The sequence below is a fragment of the Brachyhypopomus gauderio genome, chromosome 13 (genome assembly GCF_052324685.1).
Source record: "Brachyhypopomus gauderio isolate BG-103 chromosome 13, BGAUD_0.2, whole genome shotgun sequence".
In the NCBI taxonomy this organism is placed as follows: domain Eukaryota; kingdom Metazoa; phylum Chordata; class Actinopteri; order Gymnotiformes; family Hypopomidae; genus Brachyhypopomus; species Brachyhypopomus gauderio.
This window is the reverse complement of record NC_135223.1, coordinates 18043482-18064823: the sequence shown is the minus strand read 5'-3', so window position 1 is coordinate 18064823 and position 21342 is coordinate 18043482. Positions and strand designations below refer to the sequence as shown.

The following is a 21342-nucleotide window of genomic DNA, read 5'->3' as shown; positions in this document are numbered from 1 at the left end:
TTCCTGTGGATCTCTGAAAACGTTTAGTACTGATATCTATCGGGCCTACGGTATTTATTCACATTATACTATTTACTATTTTATATTGCAGTTGTGTCTGTGACGCTAATATTATTATAGACATTATTATTATTATTATTGACATTATTATTATTATTCATTTTCCAGCAGAAGCTCGTGACGTGTGTGAGGTATTTCCTGTGGGGGCGGGCACGCGCGCGCGCGCGGACGTTGACCTCACACTTTTTTTTTCATAGCAGACTGCCTCCCAGGCGGCGGACGGCTCTCTTATTACGGGTTCGGGACAATGAACGCATGTAAAGTTGCCAATATATTACGATAGATATCTTGGAGTGGTTCGTTTCTTCCCAGATTTCGGGTACAATGGAGTAATTTGTACACAAGTCGTTTGTTTAACTGGCGACGAGTCGTTGTGGAAGCAGGCGCGCAACAGCCGAGCGCGGGGTCGAGGAGCGAGGAGCGCGTATAAAACACATATGAAGTCACCAAAGTGAAGGGAGGATAGAGGTACTGTGCCTTTTCTCTTTTCCATCAAGTGTCGGTGTTTTTTTCTGTCTGCATTTTTTCTTCTTATAAAAAAAATCACAGTTATTGTGATTTTTTCTAGGATTCATTTCAGTCAAGAGGATTATAGCTGTCTTTTATTTGTGGTAGACTTTTTCAGTGTGATGTAAATATTAGGTTAGCAAAAGAGTTCGTTCGTAAGCACAGTTCAAATATATATTATAGCCGATGGGTCTGAATAACGGTTGGTGTGAAAATAAAAAGCAAAGCTCGTCAGCATTGAGATTGCTTCTTGTTTCAGAGAGTGACTCAAAAATACTCTCATCATCGCATCACACCCTTAAATATAGCGTTCTCCTACAATAGCCAAGTTGTAAAAGAAACACCAGGCAAAACTTGAAGACCAAAACAACTCTGGATGTTGCCTTGTGTTATGATCAAAGTGCTTGGTCTCCTTTGCAAATAACTCAACATTTGATTGAGTTAAAGATTTTCAGCAAACTAAAACCTAAAGGAATGTTGATCAAATGCCTGGGACCTTAGTACTGAATGAGGATGTCTGCCTTTGTTTGAATTTGTCAGAACATCAAGCCTTTGAAAATGATCCAGGGGTGTTAGGTGATTGATTGCGGCTGGACATTAGCAGGCCTAGGGAGGCAGCAGCCCCCCACCCCTCCCCCAGGGTATGTAGTATGGATGATAAAGGACTAATCAGGGAAGCTGCAGGATTAATCACATTAACCTGCAAACAGAAATATGCTCCAGTTTTGCCCCCCTCAAGCAGTATTAACTACATATGCCACACATGTTCAGATCAGACTTTTTAAAACCCTCCTGATTGGTCACAGCACAGTTACATTAACAGACTAAATCATCATCAGACTACAGACTACATCACCATCCACACAGCTCTGTAGTCTGTATAAACTAATGAAACTTTAAAACCATCAGTGGTCCTCCAGTGCGACCGTCAGAAGACAACACCACCTCAGTGTGAATCAGAGCCCTCCAAACGGCACTGGCCCAGGGCTGAGAGAAGCCGGGCTGACCGGACAGGGACAGTGAGCCACGTTTTAGCCGTTTTAGCCTGGAGAGGGATGTCTAGCCTCTCGAGTTGCGTCCTTCATATAGTAACAGAATGGGACAACTTGTTTAGCGCTGTACGTTAACACTGAGGTTGGAGGAGAGGAGGTGCTAGTGTGGGTGGAACCGAGGAGTCAAGAGAAGCGACTTTTAACCAGGGGAGTGGACCAGTGTGTTTATCTCGGAGAGGTGTGTTTGTGACCATGTGTGGCGCAGGTTGAGTTTGTCAGCTGGTGTCAAGACGGTGACCCCCAGATCATGGGCAGCTGCTGCTCTGAAGGCCTGTTCCTGCCTGTGGGGCCTTATTACACACAAGTGCTGTTTGTTGAGAGTGTGTGTTGCACCATCCTGATTATGTTTGACCACTCTATCCCCCTAAAGGGAAATGCAGCCTTGTTCTGGTTCCCAAGACGCAGGCGGATAGAATGTTATACCACTGTTAGTGATTACTGCAAGATAATGCACTATAAAATGAAATGTGTACTCTAAGGTATCGTGGAAATGTTTGAATCTGTGGAACAATATTACAAAGAACAACTCTACTCTGTTTGATTAATAGCAACGTTAAACTGTATTGTGGAATTCCAGTCTCCCCATTGCACACGCCACACAAACATTCACGAGAGAGAGAGAGAGAGAGAGAGAGAGAGAGAGAGAGAGAGAGAGAGAGAGAGAGAGAGACAGAGAGAGAGCACCACGAGCTCTCTTCACACGGTCTTCTACCCTTTCAGATTTTTTTTAAGTTCTGCTCTGATCTTCCTGTTTGTTGTCCTCTCTGTTTACTGGTCTTTTCTCATTTCTGTTGTTGTCTTTTCACATCTCATTTCATATATACGTTTGACATTTGCAAATTGTGCCTGCGCTCTATTTCATTTGTCCAAAATGCTCACTCGTGTTTTTGTGTAGAGAGCCAGCATTCTTTCACTTCTGTTTCCATAAATACATACATACATTTTTCCATCATCTACCAACATTTCCTTTTAGACCATTTGACCTCAGTAGATTGTTTAGCACAAGCAGATTACATTCACATGTTCGTATTCAGTGGAATATCAAAATTTCTTCCACAAAAAGATAGTAACATTTTCTGAAAAGAAACAGAAAAATATTGTACTACTAAAGAATAAAGTGTAATGTGTTATGTCCACTTTCTATGGCTACGCTAATAAAACGTTAATAATTACAGAAACATTAAATATAATGTTTATATATATAAACTTGTTTTTACATAGCAGCTACAGTTGTAGCACTGAGAGCTGAGCTTCCAGGAAACAGGTCGACTGCTGGTACCAACACCATGTGGGTGACGTAGCACCATATACTCAAAGCCACTGCAGACCAGGTCTTGCACGTGTGAATCTTAGAACACAGCAGGTCTTGCACGTGTGAAACCTAGAACACAGCAGGTCTTGCACGTGTGAAACCTAGAACACAGCAGGTCTTGCACGTGTGAATCTTAGAACACAGCAGGTCTTGCACGTGTGAAACCTAGAACACAGCAGGTCTTGCACGTGTGAAACCTAGAACACAGCAGGTCTTGCACGTGTGAATCCTAGAACACAGCAGGTCTTGCACGTGTGAATCCTAGAACACAGCAGGTCTTGCACGTGTGAATCCTAGAACACAGCAGGTCTTGCGCGTGTGAATCCTAGAACACAGAGCAGGTCTTGCGCATGTGAATCCTAGAACACAGAGCAGGTCTTGCGCGTGTGAATCCTAGAACACAGAGCAGGTCTTGCACGTGTGAATCCTAGAACACAGAGCAGGTCTTGCACGTGTGAATCCTAGAACACAGAGCAGGTCTTGCACGTGTGAATCCTAGAACACAGAGCAGGTCTTGCAAGTGTGAATCCTAGAACACTTAGATCGTCCCAGCTCACCTGGACCCTAAGAAAGTATTTGGTGTATTTGGGTTGTTTTGAAGAACTCACTTGGTTTATGGAGTACATTCTGATCCCTGAGTGTGCACTGTTGTAAATCATGTTCAGTATTGTTCCTGGAAATGTGTCCAGGCTCATTTATGTTCCTTCATTCATATGTTCTCATATATATTGGATATATTTGGGAAAAGCAGAAATATTTTTCCCAATACTTTTGTTAGATGTAAGTGTATTGCTGTTTTTCCATATCTTGCATTTGCAGATGCACCAAGTAGGATATTCAAATTCAATTCAGTTTTCAGTTGAAATATTCTTTAGCATTACAGTTATTAGTCTTATTTTTTAGTTCTTATCGCAGCTTCTGCCCACATTGCTGCGAGGTGTTGTCCTTTACCATTCTAGATATATGACATCTTGTACTTTTAATATACTGTTTATATGCTTCTGCATTTTCCCAGCATACTGTAGCACCAGACTCGTTCAAGCAAGCTTGACTTAGTCTGTCCACCTGTGTGGAAGGATGTCTGTCTGTGTGGGTCACATGGTGGACTGTGTTGCATGCAAAATGGGTTTGTGATATGCTGGATGTTTTGTGAGCGGCATGTTAAAGTTCCTCATTTCACAAGATCTTATCACATAAATGCAGTGCATGAAATGGCCTCTTGGCAGCTGCGGACGCTACTTTTTGTCCTTGTATAATAATGGTGTGTTAGCACAGATGAACTATAAAACATGGTAGCCACCACACAGCATTACCATGTGCTGCGGACATGCTAGCCGCAATAACTTGGTGTAAATTCTGCTGCCCAACAGACATAAAATGCAGCGGTGTCCTCCAGCCCAATAGGAGACATGGGTCTGGTGGATGTTTTTGCGCATTATGCTTGTTCAAAGTTGGCTGAAGGGTGTTTCTAATTAGCCCTGAATGTCCGCTGCAGTGTTCACAGCCTGATTCCCAAAATAACCACTATAAATGCAAACTAGGGGGTTACTATTTGTTCATTTGGTGTTTCTTACAGATGAAGTAGAATTATTCATACTGAACACTGAGTATTACATCCTTATCTTACTGTCTCTTGCATACCAAATTCAAATGAGTTCAGAAAAAAAATCAGATACATTTGAAACTAATATGGAATAAACTATTATCATGCAAGAGGACATGTAGAGAAACATCCAAAGCCGTGTTGAATTCAGGAAAAAAAAGAAACAAATACCCAGTCAATTTTGATGATGCATGTGAGCGTGTGACAGGTCCAGTAACACTTATTTTTTTTAACTGGCTGTGTACACTTTAAACTTCAAATAGCTTAGGATCAAAGTTCACACAGTCATCTTTAATTTGAAAGCCTTCATCCCCATATATAAGTTCAAAATTACAGGACAGCAGGATATCAACAGTCCTGTAAAGCCCAGAGGGCTTGTTTTGGCTCCCAACCCTCTGCCTTTGTAGCTTAGTACAATCTAAGTGCAGTCTTGCTGCAGTAGTGCCCTCGTCTTGCTGCAGTAGTGCCCTCGTCTTGCTGCAGTAGTGCCCTCGTCTTGCTGCAGTAGTGCCCTCGTCTTGCTGCAGTAGTGCCCTCGTCTTGCTGCAGTAGTGCCCTCGTCTTGCTGCAGTAGTGCCCTCGTCTTGCTGCAGTAGTGCCCTCGATCTTGTTCCGAGCTGGTGCTCTCCCTGCATCCTCTCCTCTGCGCGACACCATGAATCGGTCGTTGGACTAATGACAGGGATCCATGGGCGGGTTGCCGTGGCGTGTCTTCCTGGGTCTTAAATCATGGTGATGGCATTTCCAGTGCTGAATCCCCACCCCAGACGCCACTGCTCTATTCCAGCCCACATGCTGTTTTTTCTTTTATAGCCACATGTGTGGATTCAACAGACCCCCTACCCCCAAAAGGCCACAAGACATTTTGTCCTCGAGACAATCTGGCTGTGTTATGAGTCCTTCTGGTGGGATGTACATTCATTTGTTCGTCTTAGCTCGGAGGCCATGTCTGACGAGGGCTCATTTGAATTCCCAGACTCTCTCGGAGAAGGTTGAGGGCCCGGTGCCAGGCTGATGGGCTGGTAAAAGAAAGCCAGCTCAGCACTTGCGTGATTGGCCAGACCCAGGGCTGCTTACACCAACAAATTCAGCTCTCGCTTCTTTCAGAAGCAATTTGTTGACCATTTTGGTATCTATGAATAAAGGTGTTTTAGCTTAGCACATGATGTTAACAAAACAGTGAGAGTTTTTCAAAATTTACGGTGCATATTTACATATTTAATATGCTTTAAAATTTTTGTTAGTGAATCAAGGTTAAGCAAAGGGGCAAAAGTAAGATATTCATAATCCATTTCTTCACTGATTTATAGTCATAGTTGGTTATAGCCACCACAATAATAGAGTTACACATGTAAAAGATTCTTTTGGTCTGTTTGTGGAACATGGTGCCAGTGGTTTAGGGACGGAGGAGAACAGATCAACACTGAGGGAGTGTACAGATGTTCCAGACATGTGTCTCTACAAGGAAGACGATCCCTTACGTCAATAGAAAGGCTCTAATCTACAACAACTATATATATATATATATATATATATAATTAGATTATATATTTTTTTCTTTTTTTTTTGAAAATTTGATTCACAGCAAGAATGTGCTGATTGGTAAGCACTTAGACACTGTGCCATGTTTGTATTAGCTGACTGTTTTTAGTGTACACGCACATTTATTCACGTAAAGCACTTCAATAGGCTGATAGCTTGTATGTTGGTTTTTGGGATCTCTGTCATGGTTGATCAAGAAACTGATCTAAAATAGATGTTAATGCTCATTGCCTGGTAAAAAAAATGACTTCAGTGAAAAAGAATGTGTGAAGAGAGAGATGGAGAGAGGGAGAGGGCGGGGCTATTTTAAGACTGTGGGCAGATTGTTCCACTTAAACTTGGACCTCATTACATGCTCCTCCTGGTTACAGTGGGTGTTATGTCATGATTGTATTTGGATCTTTCAATGTGGGAGACGCAGAACAGGATCGTTAATTGTGTATTCTGATTCCTTTTTCCGAGTCTGCGGGAGGGAGAGAGTGAGAGAAGAAGGGAGGCGTTTAGTCTTCACTCTGCAGGGCCTCTCTTTCCTGTTTTTCTCCTCAAGAGACTCTTCTCTCTTCTCTGTGCAGGACTGGCTATTCTTAGTCTGAGGTACTTCCCCCTAGCCTGACCATCCCATAAGGGTCTGTCAAAGTTCACCTCAGCAAACTTGGACATAGACCCATGCTGTCCAGTAAGCACAATCAGAGTGTTCCCACATTGCTACTCTAATGCACTTTCTCGATGAGTAATAGACTTGGTTTCATTTTTCTTTGTTTGATGATTTCTAACAGTTCCTCTGGATTATTTCAACAATGTTACTGGTCATTGCCTGGTAAAAACAATTTGCATATGCTGATATTTGTGTTTTATAACTTAGCTATAATTGAGAAGCTAAACAGAAAATGAAATGTAAGCAACCTTTGCTGAACTCTTCATCTTCATTAGTGTCATTTGGATTGATGTTGCAGGCGTACCGTTCATGGAAAATTCTTTTGAAATGCCTATTTCCATTCCATCTGAACCCGGTGCATACAGCCCCTATTGCTAAAAATGTATTCGTCTTAATAGACTCTCAGCTAGTCTCCGTAGGACGTACCGTGCATCGTGTATCTGAGGTCTCCATGGTCTGCTCAGAGAATGTCCACTGCATTCCTCTCCCCAGCTGCCGAGCTGCGCTAAACAGAACCAGCTGTTGGCCATCTCCTCCACGTGTGTAGACGATACCTCGCTGGTGTGTGATATGCGTGTCCCGCTCTTGGGCTACAGTCAGGGGCTCCTCGTGTGAATTGCTGATGAGCCCGTGGTTTCTTGGCCCCGTTTCAAATGGAGGGCATGTTTGTTCGGTCACGCGAGACATCGGAGAGCTGGAGGATTTCGTGTGACATTCACTTCATTTGTCACTTGCCCTCCTGACCACTTACGAGAAGGCTCAGATCAGTTCGGTCATTTTCCAATATTTTTCGCAGTGCTGTATGGACAGCTCGTGTTTACAGTCAGTGTTCGTCAGCAGCTGGGGGTAATAGCATCAGTGTGATGTCAGAGCGTAACTGGAAGTGACCTTACAGAGGATACTGTCACACATGATCTAATCCTGTCTCACTGCCCGACAGCCTGTCTGCTTTCTGTATATAACAGGTGGTAAGCAATACAGCAACACAAAGTGCAGATGCACATGTATGCAAAACAGCTGATTCTTTTAAGAGCAGGTTAGATTATATACTACGTGCTAGCAGCTTGTCTTGTTTTGTAAACCTAAATCTAATTATATGGAAGGAATGTTTATTAAAGACAATTCAAATTGTACAGTGCAGTCAATAAACTCCATATCCAAAATGGTTTTGTATTTTTTTTCCTATCATTTAATCATTTGCCCCAACAGTTGTCTTCCCAGTGGGAGTTTAAAAAGACCACACTGTAGCCGGTTTGCAATAAACAGTAACTCTCTTGTGCCTGACGGCCGTGTGCAATAGGGCGGAATTCCTCAAGAGCTCTGCTCTGCCTATTGGTTGGTAATGTGAACCACATGCGTCGTGTTGCGTGAGGTGGGCGGGCTCTCACAGACTGAAGCCGTGTGTCCCTCCCCCTGCGTCCCTGGCCAGGCCTTGCTGTGGCTGCCAGCCTGCTTCAGGTCTGTGCCTTCAGACGTGCCATGTCATTCCAATGTACCACAGGCCTACCAGCATTTACCCAGTGTCCTTTTGTCATTCTAATGTTGGTCTCTCCTTCCATTGTGTGCTGTGCATTTATAGCCGGAGTGCATCGTCAGATAAATTAGTCCTAGTCGATCCTATTGCGCAGTGCTTTGCTGCTGAAGTCTGTGGAAGAGTCTGAGGAATCTGGAGTTTAATACGCATCTGTTTGATTACTTAAGTTTGTTGATGTACTTGTTTAAAAAGAAATACAAAGACTAAAGTAAATTGTAACCTCAGATGCAGTTGTATTTAACAATCGAAAGTTAACATTGCACAATCTGACGCCATCGTTGCACTCTCAGTGAAGACGAGTGTTGAAGGCCCGCAGCATCTCGTAGCCTCCTACGTTCTCCGTGTTCCCACCATCACAAAGCCTTGTTATGAGGAGCCTGATAATCTAAACGATTTCCTGGCCTTGGTAGTCATGGAGACCTGCATTCATCAGAAATCAATAATGCTTTACCTGGAAGGAGAGCCATTTGTGTATTGAACTGCCAGCCATTCCAAACACGCAAGTCCTCCGAGAGCTCTGCTAGTTAATTTGAGTGCTGGCATGAATGGGGAGAGAGGTTGGAACGCTAAACAGATGTCCCTGACCCAAATGGACCTGAATTATTTATGGGAGTGGCACACGTTTCACGCGTCCTGTAAAGCATTGCTGATTTTGATGAAATGGACCGATGTGATGCTGTGCACTGCAAAGCAGGTTAAAGACTACACAAACATTCTCAAATGCACATCATGGCAGAACGTGTTATTGCGGACCCTGTAAAATCCTGAACCCCGAACATACATGACTTGATATTAATTAAAAAGTATACATTTTGCGGTTGTAAATAAAAGATCCCCGGTGGTAACACCTCTAAAGGAACACAGCTAAAGGAACGTGACAGTTTTCTGGCAGAGACGCGAGCCAGTGGCAAACAGCCGGACACCAAATGAGCTAGGGCTGCTCTGGGCCGGGAATGCCACAGGAGAGACGGCAGTACTGAGATTAACCCCCAGGTCCTCTGGCCCCAGCACTCAGAATAGAAAAGCATTGCTGATTGGTGGAGGTTTATGACCTCCACCATACTACAAGACTTATAAATGACCTGGAAGCAGTCTGTCATGTGGCATGCCAAAGCTATTTATGAATATACATAAATGTATGGTTTTTTTTTTATCCAGTATTGAGTATATTGGCCATCTCCGCCAGCATTTGACATTTCCATTTGCTGCTGTGTAAATGTTGCTTTCCTTTGCCTTCCATTTGTTTCAGATGGACCTTAAACTACTTGTCATATGGGCGTTGTTAGGAGCTGTGTGCTACAGCAGTGCCCAGCCAGGTAACATGATTCCAATTTCACTTTCTCCTTCCACGAGGAATGTTACTCACGTCCTACTGCTGCTGCTTCTGTCTAATCCTGTTCATTTTAGTTCAACCAAAATGTCGTTTAAAATGAGCATTTAGAAACCCTCTGCGAGAACGAAGCCCTCTTTCAGGGCGATGTCCTCACGTTATTATCCAGACGTAATAACTCCACCTATGCTTAACTGTAGCACTATACATAATGGAAAACATGGCAGAGACCATCTCTGGCTCCAATTACTGATGACCACAGAGTTTCAGATGCAGCGGTCTGGGCGAGAGGGAGCGCCAGTGCTCGCTGACGTCATTATTCTCATTCTTGCTTAGTTGCTCCCTCCTTACGGGCGTTTCTGAAATCTGTTCCTCTTGCTTTTGTTTTTCGCAGAGGGGAACGAATGCATCAAGGCTAACGCGGAGTCGTGTGGCGATTGCATCCAGGCGGGCGCTAAGTGTGGCTGGTGCACGGACTCGGTGAGCGGGGCTCGCACATGAGGCCTTCTCTGGGGGTTCGGGTCTCTGTTTGGTTTGTTTTCTTGGCTGCTTATAAAACAAACCCAGGAACACTGTGATCCGGGCCTGATAACACAGCAGTTTGGCTAATTAAGTCATTTGTGATGTTTGGAGTTTCACCACTTCACTTTCCTGTTCTGTGTGGATTTGTGTGGGATTGAGACTGGACTCACAAAGACTTACTTAATGTCCTGCTTACCGAATCCATGCAAAGTGTCTGTGGATTATGAGAGTCGTAATGAATATCATAAACTCATAAATCAATCAGCATTAAATTTAGACAAGCAGTTGATAGCAGTGGATGAGGCGCATGGTTATTTGAGCCTTTTTTGAAAATCTGGTGGATTGCTCTCTGTATATTGCTTCACGCTTTAGAGCATACTTTAGTTACTCCACACTGGATCCCAGACCATGCTGATGTGCACACATACACTCTTCTCTGGCCCCTTCACGCAGGAATTCCTGAAACAGGGTGAGCCCACGTCGGCCCGCTGCGACGAGCTAGACTCTCTGAAGAAGAGAGGGTGTCTGGCCGCCAAGATCGAGAACCCTCGAGGGAGCCAGAGGATCCTCCGAAACAAACCCGTCACCAACCGCAAGAAAGGGGGCGAGAAGCTGAAGCCGGAGGACATCACCCAGATCCAGCCCCAGAAGCTCGCCCTGAGCCTCCGCTCTGGTACGGCCGCGCCGGGGGGCTGCTGGAGCAGTAGAAACACTGTGTGTGTACTTAGTGACTGAGATTGTGTTTTCCTTCCTGTAGGGGAAGCCCAGACAATACATCTGAAGTTCAAAAGGGCAGAGGACTATCCTATAGACCTGTATTATCTTATGGACCTGTCCTACTCTATGAAGGATGACCTGGAAAACGTCAAAAATCTTGGCACCAGCCTGATGTTGGAGATGTCCAAGATCACGTCTGACTTTCGTATTGGTGGGCTTTGATTTTAGTTGTTTTAGATGTTTTTTTCATTATAAGAGTCAGTGTTTTCTAGTCAGTTGATGCAGTGACAAACAGTGGGCTTATCTTATTAATCAATTTAATTGACTATGATAGTAAAAGAAAAACATTTAACACACTGTTTTAGTGTTTGTTTTAAATTCCTCTAAAGAAATCGTGAACATGTTCTGGTCTCTAATTGTACACTGTAAAAATAAAAGGCAAAGTAAGATGTTTTGGAAATAATATTTTTCCCCCACATATGTGCATATCAAGGGTTATAACCTCGTAGCCCCTAAAGGCCCCCTTGCTTCTGTCTGTTAGGTTTCGGCTCATTCGTGGAGAAGACGGTGATGCCGTATATCAGCACCACGCCTGCAAAACTGCTAAACCCCTGCACAGGGGACCAGAACTGCACCAGTCCGTTCAGCTACAAGAACGTGTTGAAGCTCACAAGCAACGGGAAGCAGTTCAACACTCTGGTGGGCCAGCAGCAGATCTCGGGCAACCTGGACTCCCCAGAGGGAGGCTTCGACGCCATCATGCAGGTGGCCGTCTGTGGGGTGAGTGAGAAGACCTTCAGAATGAGGAAGAGGAGTTTTTTTTTTTTCCATTTATTACCTGGAGGTATTGTTATCAGTATGTTAATGTGGCAGAGGGAGATAAAGACAGGGAGGTGTGTTTATTTGCAAGAATGTATTGAACAAAGCGGTTGTGTTGCTGTGCTGTTTGGCTGGACATTCTTCTCACCTCCTTCTCCTCCACCCTTCACAGGAGCATATCGGCTGGAGAAACGTCACTCGTTTGCTGGTGTTTTCCACAGATGCTGGTTTCCACTTTGCAGGAGATGGAAAACTAGGTGGAATTGTGCTTCCCAATGATGGCAAATGCCACCTGGAGAACAACATGTACACTATGAGTCACCATTATGTATGTATACATTTACATTTATGGCATTTAGCAGACGCTCTTATCCAGAGCGACTTACAAAAGTGTGGACGCCACTGCCTCAGTGGTGTGAGCCTCCAGTAGTGTGGAAAACGTTTACATGCTCATAGATGTTCAGTTGAGTGCTTATTCATTTAATGATGTCTTTGACAGGACTACCCATCCATAGCCCATCTGGTGCAAAAACTGAGTGACAACAACATCCAAACCATCTTTGCCGTCACGGAGGAATTTCAGCCTGTTTATAAAGTACGCTGCCACGACTTACTGTGCCGAGAACGATCTGATCACGTGCACGTGTGGTTGTTTGTGTTTCCACTTGTTCCAGGCTTTAAACATGTTTGATGTTGATGTTTATAGAATTTTCTTTTTGTCCAGATTAAAATCTTTCCCACTATTTGGTTGGTCGAAGCCTTTGAAGTCTATAAAAATATGCTATCGGCCCATTGCCTATTTGTCTTTCTTTTTTTAACCTAAAGATAAGCCCAACCCTGCTGCCTTCTGAGCTTCCCTTATCTCTGTGTTGAAACTGAATAAATCTGATAATAACCAGCGTTATATTCCAGGCTCATTGAGTCCTCCCTTCAGTGCTTCATCTCTCTGAATTTGGAAAGCCATAAGGCTAAAAATAGCTTTGAGCTCCAGACTTAACTTTCACCACACTCCAAAATCACCATTTAGCATTCCTGGCTAAAGCGTATATAGGTCTGTTATAAAACAAACTCCCTTTTAGACTGTTCTAGACTTCATTTTTTTATATTTGTCTCCATTCCATGGCTTACTCCCAAACATTTTTGTGTGTTTTTTCCAATCTTCCACAGGAACTGAAAAACCTCATTCCAAAATCCGCAGTGGGAACTCTGTCAGCAAACTCCAGCAATGTGATCAACCTTATTATCGACGCCTACAATGTGAGCATATCGGCTACGTTTAAGTTCTCTACTGTTCAAGCATACATATTCCAAAACGCCTTCTCCCTCCCTTTCGTCCTTCTACACGGAGGTCCCAGCCTGCGTAAACATGGGCTGCTCGGTGGAAAAAGCTTTGGTCCTGTCAGGCTGTTTCTGTGGCCATTCGGTTTCATGTATCTAAGGTTTATTTGCTTGCGAGCAACTAGCATGGTCGATCATTAAATCATTACGTAGCGATAGATCTCTGTATAAGCGTCTGCCCCCCTCTGCTTCAGTCTTTGTCCTCTGAGGTGATTTTGGAGAACAGTAAGTTGCCTGAAGGAGTGACCATCACGTACCAATCCCGCTGCAAAAACGGCGTGGTCAGTACCGGAGAGGACGGACGGAAATGCTCCAACATCTCCATTGGAGATGAGGTGAGAATCTGGCGAGTGTAAAGGCTTATGTGCATATCAGACTCCATGTGCGGGGAGCTGGATTGTTCTCACAGTATAGTGTGTTGGGAGTCCATGTTATTTATGATATTTTGTGTAACAATGTCATGTTACAAAGCCATTATTAACAAGTGAACTTGGAACCTGAAATGCTAGGTTATGTAATTTTAATAGAAACTGCACCCATCTTTGTGATCCCAGGTCTCCTTCAGCATAAACATCACTGCTCAGGGCTGCCCCAAACATAGCAAGTCTGAGACCATAAAGATCAGACCCCTAGGCTTTACTGAGGAAGTGGAGATCAGACTCAGCTTTATCTGTGACTGTGAGTGCCAGAAAGATGGCATTGTGAGCAAGGACCTCTGTCACTATGGCAACGGCACCTTCGAGTGTGGCGCCTGCAGGTAGTCTCGAGCCCGCCGGTACTGCCCCGCTTTAACCCTCGCTTCAGCCCTGCTTTAACCCTCGCTTCAGCCCTGCTTTAACCCTCGCTTCAGCCCTGCTTTAACCCTCGCTTCAGCCCTGCTTTAACCCTCGCTTCAGCCCTGCTTTAACCCTCGCTTCAGCTCTGCTTTAACCCTCGCTTCAGCCCTGCTTTAACCCTCGGTTCAGCCCAGCTTTAACCCCCGCTCCAGCCCCGCTTTAACCCCCGCTCCAGCCCCGCTTTAACCCCCGCTCCAGCCCCGCTTTAAGCCCCGCTTTTAACCCCTGCTTCAGCCCCGCTTTTAACCCTCGCTTCAGCCCCGCTTTAACCCTCGCTTCAGCCCCGCTTCAGCCCCGCTTTAACCCTCGCTTCAGCCCCGCTTTAACCCTCGCTTCAGCCCCGCTTTAACCCTCGCTTCAGCCCCGCTTTAACCCTCGCTTCAGCCCCGCTTTAACCCTCGCTTCAGCCCCGCTTTAACCCTCGCTTCAGCCCCGCTTTAACCCTCGCTTCAGCCCCGCTTTAACCCTCGCTTCAGCCCCGCTTTAACCCTCGCTCCAGCCCCGCTTTAACCCCCGCTCCAGCCCCGCTTTAACCCCCGCTCCAGCCCCGCTTTAACCCCCGCTCCAGCCCCGCTTTAACCCCCGCTCCAGCCCCGCTTTAACCCCCGCTTCAGCCCCGCTTTTAACCCCCGCTTCAGCCCCGCTTTTAACCCCCGCTTCAGCCCCGCTTCAGCCCCGCTTCAGCCCTCGCTTCAGCCCCGCTTTAACCCTCGCTTCAGCCCCGCTTTAACCCTCGCTTCAGCCCCGCTTTAACCCTCGCTTCAGCCCCACTTTAACCCTCGCTTCAGCCTAGCTTTAACCCCTGCTTCACCCCCGCTTTAACCCCTGCTTCACCCCCGCTTTAACCCTCGCTTCAGCCCCGCTTTAACCCCCACTTCAGCCTCGCTTTAACCCCCGCTTCAGCACACCTTACACGGAGTGTGGCCGTGGTGTGTCGACTCAAGGTCTCCCCTCCCCCCCTCCCAGGTGCAACAAGGGCCGCATCGGCCGGGACTGCGAGTGCCGGCGGGACGAGGTGTCCAGCGAGGACCTGGACCGCAACTGCCGCAAGGACAACGGCACAGACCTGTGCAGCAACAACGGCGAGTGCGTGTGCGGGAAGTGCGAGTGTAAGAAGAGGGACAACCCCGAGGAGTACTACAGTGGCAAGTACTGCGAGTGTGACAACTTCAACTGCGACCGCTCCAACAACAAGCTGTGTGGAGGTACGCCTGCTCTGGAACCAGTGATACTTAAAGAGGAGCCTTTTTCCCACTACAGTTGTTAATTTTCTCTCTCTCTTTCTCTCTCTCTCTCTCTCTCTCTCTCTCTCTCTCTCTCTCTCGACAGGCCATGGACGCTGTGAATGCAGAGTGTGCGTCTGTGACGTGAACTACACTGGAAGTGCGTGCGACTGCTCTCTGGACACCTCCACCTGTCTGGCCTCCAACAACCAGATCTGCAACGGCAGAGGCCTCTGTGAGTGTGGTGCCTGCAGGTGTACTGATCCCAAATTCCAGGGTCCCACCTGTGAGATCTGCCCCACCTGCCCTGGCGTCTGCACCGAACACAAGTAAGCACAGAGAGCCTCCAGAACCCGCCCCAAAGGGGGTGTCCTCCGTCAGCCCTAATTAAAAAGGCTTTTGGACGTGGCATTTTGGGTACGATCCCATATTTTCCTTCACGCAAGTTAAATACAGCCACTTGGGTAACATGCGGTTTGTCTCTTCACAGGGCATGTGTGCAGTGCCGGGCCTTTGGCACCGGGGAGAAGAAGGAGACGTGTGAACGAGACTGTAACTACTTCACCCTCATCAAGGTGAAGGACCGGGAGAAGCTGCCACAGCCCGTTCAGGTCTTCCCCCTCATGCACTGCAAGGAGAGGGACGCCAACGACTGCTGGTTCTACTACACGTACGCCGTCAATAACCAAACTGAAGTCCACGTCGTGGAGACCTTGGGTAAATCTGGAAAGGTTCATCACAGCACAACGTTAAGACACTTTTTAAAGAAAGGGAGTGGAGATCCTCGGCTCATATCACTTTTGTTTCGTTCATACCTTTCACGGAAAGTAGCGCCTGAATGGCGAAACTTGTAGGTTGGATGAATAATCTGTGTGTAAATAACATGGCACAAATATATACAAAAAATAGAAAGCATTTTCTGTCAGAGGCAGTGACGCCTGTGTCCACCTGTGTTCATCAGAGTGTCCGGCGGGTCCAGATATCATCCCCATTGTGGCGGGAGTGGTGGCGGGCATCGTGCTGATCGGTCTGGCCCTTCTGCTCATCTGGAAACTGCTGATGATCATCCATGACCGCCGGGAGTTTGCAAAGTTTGAGAAAGAGAAAATGAACGCCAAATGGGATACGGTGAGGAAACGCCTGTACTGTCAGTTTTCACACGAGCTTTACCAGACACGGAGTCCTTACTGGAATATATCGCCCCTACTCTAATCAGGCTTGATATTTAGTCTGAGAGGTTTAGTGAAGTTGCAACCATTGTTAAGAGGGAAAATAAGAACATGTCTGTCTTGATGTCTTGAAGTTTACTTCTAACAGCTGTGGAGCAAGAGAGAGACATTTTGGATTGTGAGGTTTTGTTTCTAGGTGTGGTTGTTTAGATTGGTCTGGTGAGGCTGGGTGGCTCAGTGCTGCCCTCTGCAGTTCAGAAAGAATAGACTGCAGTGGGCCAGATTACAATTGTTTTGTGTTTAAACCATGCCAATCTAAACAGTTGTGAGATGTGAATAAAATTTTTATTCAAAAAAGCAAAGAAAAATTATCCAATCAACCAGAATTTTATGCCTGGATTATGCTTAACTAGTCCTTATACAACACCTTCACAATCCGACGTTCTGGTTTTTAACATTAATCTTGAATTTAAGCACCTCTTTTCAATCTCATGTGCGGTTCCCATGTGTGTGACACAGGTAGGACATAAAACCTTGTAAATCCTTCACAGCAGCACAAAGGCCCCAGTGTCCTATAGTTAATCCACTCTTAGTAACTGTGATTAAGAACATCTTGGAAGGCCTATGATGAAGGATGGAGCAATTACCTTAAGTGCTCTGAGCTCCATCACACATTAGGCCAGACGTAACCTCCTAATCAATACCGAACATTTCTTTAGCGCTGTATCTTAAGTATGCTGAAGGGGTGTAAATCTGCAGATTTGCAAAGAGCTGTATCGTCCTGTAGTACTGTAACAATGAGCTGTTCCTGAGGCATAGCATCTGTTTGTGTGTTCTCTCTTCACCCTGCGTCATCATCTCTGTTCTGCTTTTTCTTCTGCGTTTTTGTCATCTCTCTCTCCTCTGTTTCATCTTCTTTTCAACTTCTGTGCCCTTTTTCCTCTTAGCAAGAGAATCCAATTTACAGGAGTCCTATTAATAACTTCCAGAATCCAAACTATGGACGTAAAACTGCAGTTCTTTAAGTGTGTATTCCTTTCCACCTTCTTCTGCATGTTCTGGTGCCCTGGGTGACACTCACTGTGTGATTCGCTCTTTTGCTATGGCCATTTTTACTACCTATATTTATTTACTAATAATGAACCATCATTTCATTATTTATTTTATTTAAATAATATAAACTTTATCTCTAGTAGGTAAGTGTGTGGGATTCTTCTGTGTATTTTTGTCTTTATGATGTTTCTTTGTGATGTTTAAAATCAGTTTAGGATTTAAATTTGTGTGTGCACTTATGAGCTGTTTCTTATTGCAGCATGAGCTAATGGGTGCTCTGGTTGCCTGTTTTAACTCAAATTAATTTGAACATTTACAAATATCAGTAATTTTCTGTTTTCATGTGGTTATTTGGTCCTGTTTACAGGGGGAAAATCCGATCTACAAGAGTGCAGTTACAACTGTGGTCAATCCAAAGTATGAAGGGAAATAATGCCTGCAGCCGCCACTGTGTGTTACAGTATTCATTTGACTTTTGAATATTCTCTCCCATTCATTTGTGTTTTCATTTTATTTTTAGAAATGTGCATTTTTATATCATAGCACTGCATTAGGACACACCACATTTATGTGCATCTTCTTGTGTTTCATTGCAAAATGTGTACAGTTTGTAAAGACTTTTCATTTGTGTCTGTTTTTCTTGTTCTGAATACCATTTATATGCTTCCCTTCTCTGTACACAAGACACACACACATGCTTACAAGTTTCCCAATGCTTTGGGAGCATTTTCATTCTATATTTTGATCCAGTGAAAATGTACCATTTGAAAATAATCAAACCGTTACTAAGGTAAATACAGTTATGGGATAACTGAAGTTTGGGCCAAGGTCCAGGCGTGAAACTCCTCCCCCTCAGCTAACTCCCTGTGACAAAGTAATTGCACCCCACCTCCTCCTGTTCTCCTTTGCTTCTCTCTCCCTCAGTCCTTTATGAAAGAGAGGGGGCAGAGAATGTGGAGGAGGACTTTTTGGGTAAAGCAGGAGTTGCCTTGAACTCGAGACTATGTTGTCAGAGTTTTTCTATAGGTCCACATTCATTCCTCAGTCTGTAAGTGATTACTGGAAGGCATGGTCAGCACCCACACAGCAGTAATAATCTGCTTTGGTCATTCAGAACATTTCTACAGGCAGCTTTGTAAATCCTGATGAACCATTATGCTGCATTGACAGTCACAATAAGAAATGTTTTATCCCATTAATGGTCTGACGTGCCTGACCATCATGGTACCGATTCTTACTTTGATTTTAATCTTATTATGCCAGTGAACTCATGGATACATGCTAACCATGTATTGGGCTATTTTGCAGGCTTCTTATCGTGTTATCAGACATTTGATATTTCTGAACATGCAGTAATGTTCAACAGTCCTATTTGTAAATCCTTTAAGGTAGTTTCATTTATAGTGGCACATGTCCCATTTCTTTCCCTTTCTGTATGGTTTATGTTGAGCAGTTTGGATGATAGTTATCTAATGAAGTATTACACTGCAGAATTTCTCCCTGTAAAAAGTCGCCTTTCATAAGGAAGTCAGTAGTCACTGATGCCTATACTAAAACAATAAAATTATTAAACCTAGACAATTTCGATAGATAAACTTGCAAACGACCATTTCAGGTGAATATCTGCATACCGTTTTAATCCACCAATTTTATTTCTTATTTTTGGTCTTTATTGAAACTGAAGTGAACTGAGTTACACATTCACACATCTGAAGTTAAATTCAGACACAGACATTAAAAAGTAGACTTAGAAACCACTGGTACGAATTTTGGTTAAAATACTTGATTTGTGAAAAACAATGTCATGGTACTTGGTTGTGTGATTTTATTTTCCTGAGATGTAGCACAGTCAGATTTGGGGAGACCTCGATCTACAGGTCTAGAATGTAAAATTACCGTCGTGACAAAATCCCAAGGAAGACATTGTACTTTCTGAATCTGTCTACTTCTGTTGAAGGTATAATTCAACGTGCGTACGCTTAAATATTCTGCATTTGTTTTACTGAGCAGCAATTAGCAAGGCAAATAACTGATATTTGACAGACATCTTGAAAATAGCAGTACCACAGCACCAAGGATGTGTCAAATGCTAGCTTGAGTCTTCGATTTTAAGTGCCTTTAAAACATGTTCACTATTGCCATGCCGTTTTGAATTTATTTATTAAAATAAAACACAAAATGATTGGAATGCCTTGCTTTCTCTTCTTGGAATCAGTACTGTTTTACAGTGTCCCCTTTAGCTGGTTTATGTTTGGGTGTAGTGTGCACACCAAGCAGTGGTACACCAGTGACAGAAAACGTACTTTAATCTTCATAACAATAGTCTATGTAGTGTTCATCAGATCCTGCAGAGGGCAGAAAAGAGGCAAGAAAGAAGAGGACGTCTGGGATTTTCCATGAAGAAAAACGAGTCACGCCCATGTGAGTTTCTACAATACACTTACAACCTTATTTACACCTTTATTTAGAAACACTTACCTCGTATCTGCACCCACTGGTCACTAATGAGTGAGTGCACATGTTCACCACCGGTCACATTCTGACCATAAAACCACTGTTGGTTGGATGTTTGGTTGTTTAATGAAAGTGTGTACATTGTCCTTAGTTTTGTCTGTACAATAATGTATAATATATGATTTTAATGTATTTGATGTACCAAATAGAAACAATTATTACCCACTGAGATGAGACAATGGCAAAATATTTATTACTACCTAAGGTGACCCCCCAGGGGGTGCTGGTACACGACACAAACTTATTACTTGTAGGTTGGATTTGTCCAACACAAACACTGCCTTAACAAAGACAGTAGTTTACCAACATCACCACTGTTCTAAGGATTCCAGAAAATACATTTTAAATCATTGTATAAATGTCTGAACACTACGGTGTCTGTGTATTTACAGCACCTTCTCAATCTAGGATCTGTGTGGGAGTGGGTGACCTTTGACAAAATTGGATGACTGGCTGTGGAATATGCATCCCATGTTTTGTGAAATTGTATCTAAACAATCTACTATGACAAGTTAATCATTTGATGCTGACTTATTCTATACAATAAAGGTATATAACAAACACTTCAGAACCTTGCTAGATTGACACAGGCCTTATCCGTTACTTTTTCTTTTACAGTCCTTTACTATTTTACATCAGATGACACAAAAACATACAAGAAATGCTTGTCAAGTGAGAAATTCTCAATTAAAAAACGAACTGGTCCTGTAACTTGTAATTGCTCTACATGCAGTATGTTTAAATGTATTACACACAATAAAATAACCAGACCCAAAGGAGTGATTATCTGCCATGTCCTCACAAGCTTCACTGCAAGTCCACAGCAGCGCTTCCATGAAACCAAAAAGCGGCTTGTTGGTTGTTTCATTGAACGCCTTCAGATCGCCTGATTTAAGAATTTGTCTTCTTCAGTGGCAAAGGACTTTAATACTAATGGATGCTGCATTAAAGATGTGAATCAGAATCAGAATATCTTTATTGTCATTATACCAGGTATGCTTTATTCATTCCTATGGTAGCACTGAAGTGAAGAAACTAATATAGGACTGTTCTGTACTACAGTGAAGATCAGTGGAAGAAACAAATACAAAACTTCCGGAAATGCAGTTTTTAAATTCTAATTTCACTTATTTTTTTAAATGTATTTTCTAAATATATTTTTTGCTTTGGAAATTAATTCATATATAGAGCATCAACTTTCTCTATATATACATATACATAAATTCTTTATTTATGGTGTGATCCAGTAGGCCATCTAGCACAGCATATATGGCATACCATATCTAGTAGCAGGACACAAGGGAAGCATACACACAACCTAGTGTGTGTGCTGGCAAGGGAAGCATACACACAACCTACTGACAGGAATCACATGCAGGAAAATATGCAGGGCACACCCTAAAACACCAGACTGATAAAAGGTCTGAGAGTGAGGAGAAACATATGACCCTTCACTGGAAGGGTGTGCGTTCCACAACCTCTGAAGGATCCTTTAAAGGGGATCTAATAATCACTGATTATTACATTATTTTGGTCATCATTGACATTTCTTCTCC

General features: G+C 43.8%; 1 protein-coding gene across 3 annotated transcripts; it reads left to right on the top strand.

Annotated features, from left to right (window-relative positions):
• Positions 1 to 242: 242 nt before the first annotated feature.
• itgb1a (integrin, beta 1a) lies at positions 243 to 19454 on the top strand. Of its 3 annotated transcripts, XM_076971394.1 has the most exons (18): positions 243 to 528; positions 1108 to 1208; positions 9515 to 9581; positions 9990 to 10075; positions 10571 to 10790; positions 10875 to 11045; positions 11376 to 11614; positions 11826 to 11981; positions 12153 to 12248; positions 12821 to 12910; positions 13186 to 13326; positions 13546 to 13748; positions 14794 to 15032; positions 15157 to 15379; positions 15541 to 15767; positions 16012 to 16178; positions 17167 to 17244; positions 17640 to 19454. In XM_076971394.1, exons 3-17 carry the CDS (start codon positions 9515 to 9517, stop codon positions 17242 to 17244), a joined length of 2403 nt encoding a protein of 800 aa, XP_076827509.1. In that variant the 5' UTR covers positions 243 to 528; positions 1108 to 1208; the 3' UTR covers positions 17640 to 19454. The 3 variants fall into 3 exon arrangements, with proteins under 3 accessions (XP_076827509.1, XP_076827508.1, XP_076827510.1); XM_076971393.1 differs by lacking the exon at positions 1108 to 1208; XM_076971395.1 differs by lacking the exons at positions 1108 to 1208; positions 17167 to 17244.
• The last annotated feature ends 1888 nt before the right edge of the window (positions 19455 to 21342 follow it).

Coding starts and splice junctions, on each gene's coding strand:
- itgb1a (XM_076971393.1), top strand. CDS start 9,515: ATGGACCTTAAACTACTTGTCATATGGGCGTTGTTAGGAGCTGTGTGC. Junction 11,615..11,825: donor TGCAGGTGGCCGTCTGTGGG/GTGAGTGAGAAG, acceptor CACCCTTCACAG/GAGCATATCGGCTGGAGAAA. Junction 12,911..13,185: donor TTATTATCGACGCCTACAAT/GTGAGCATATCG, acceptor CCTCTGCTTCAG/TCTTTGTCCTCTGAGGTGAT.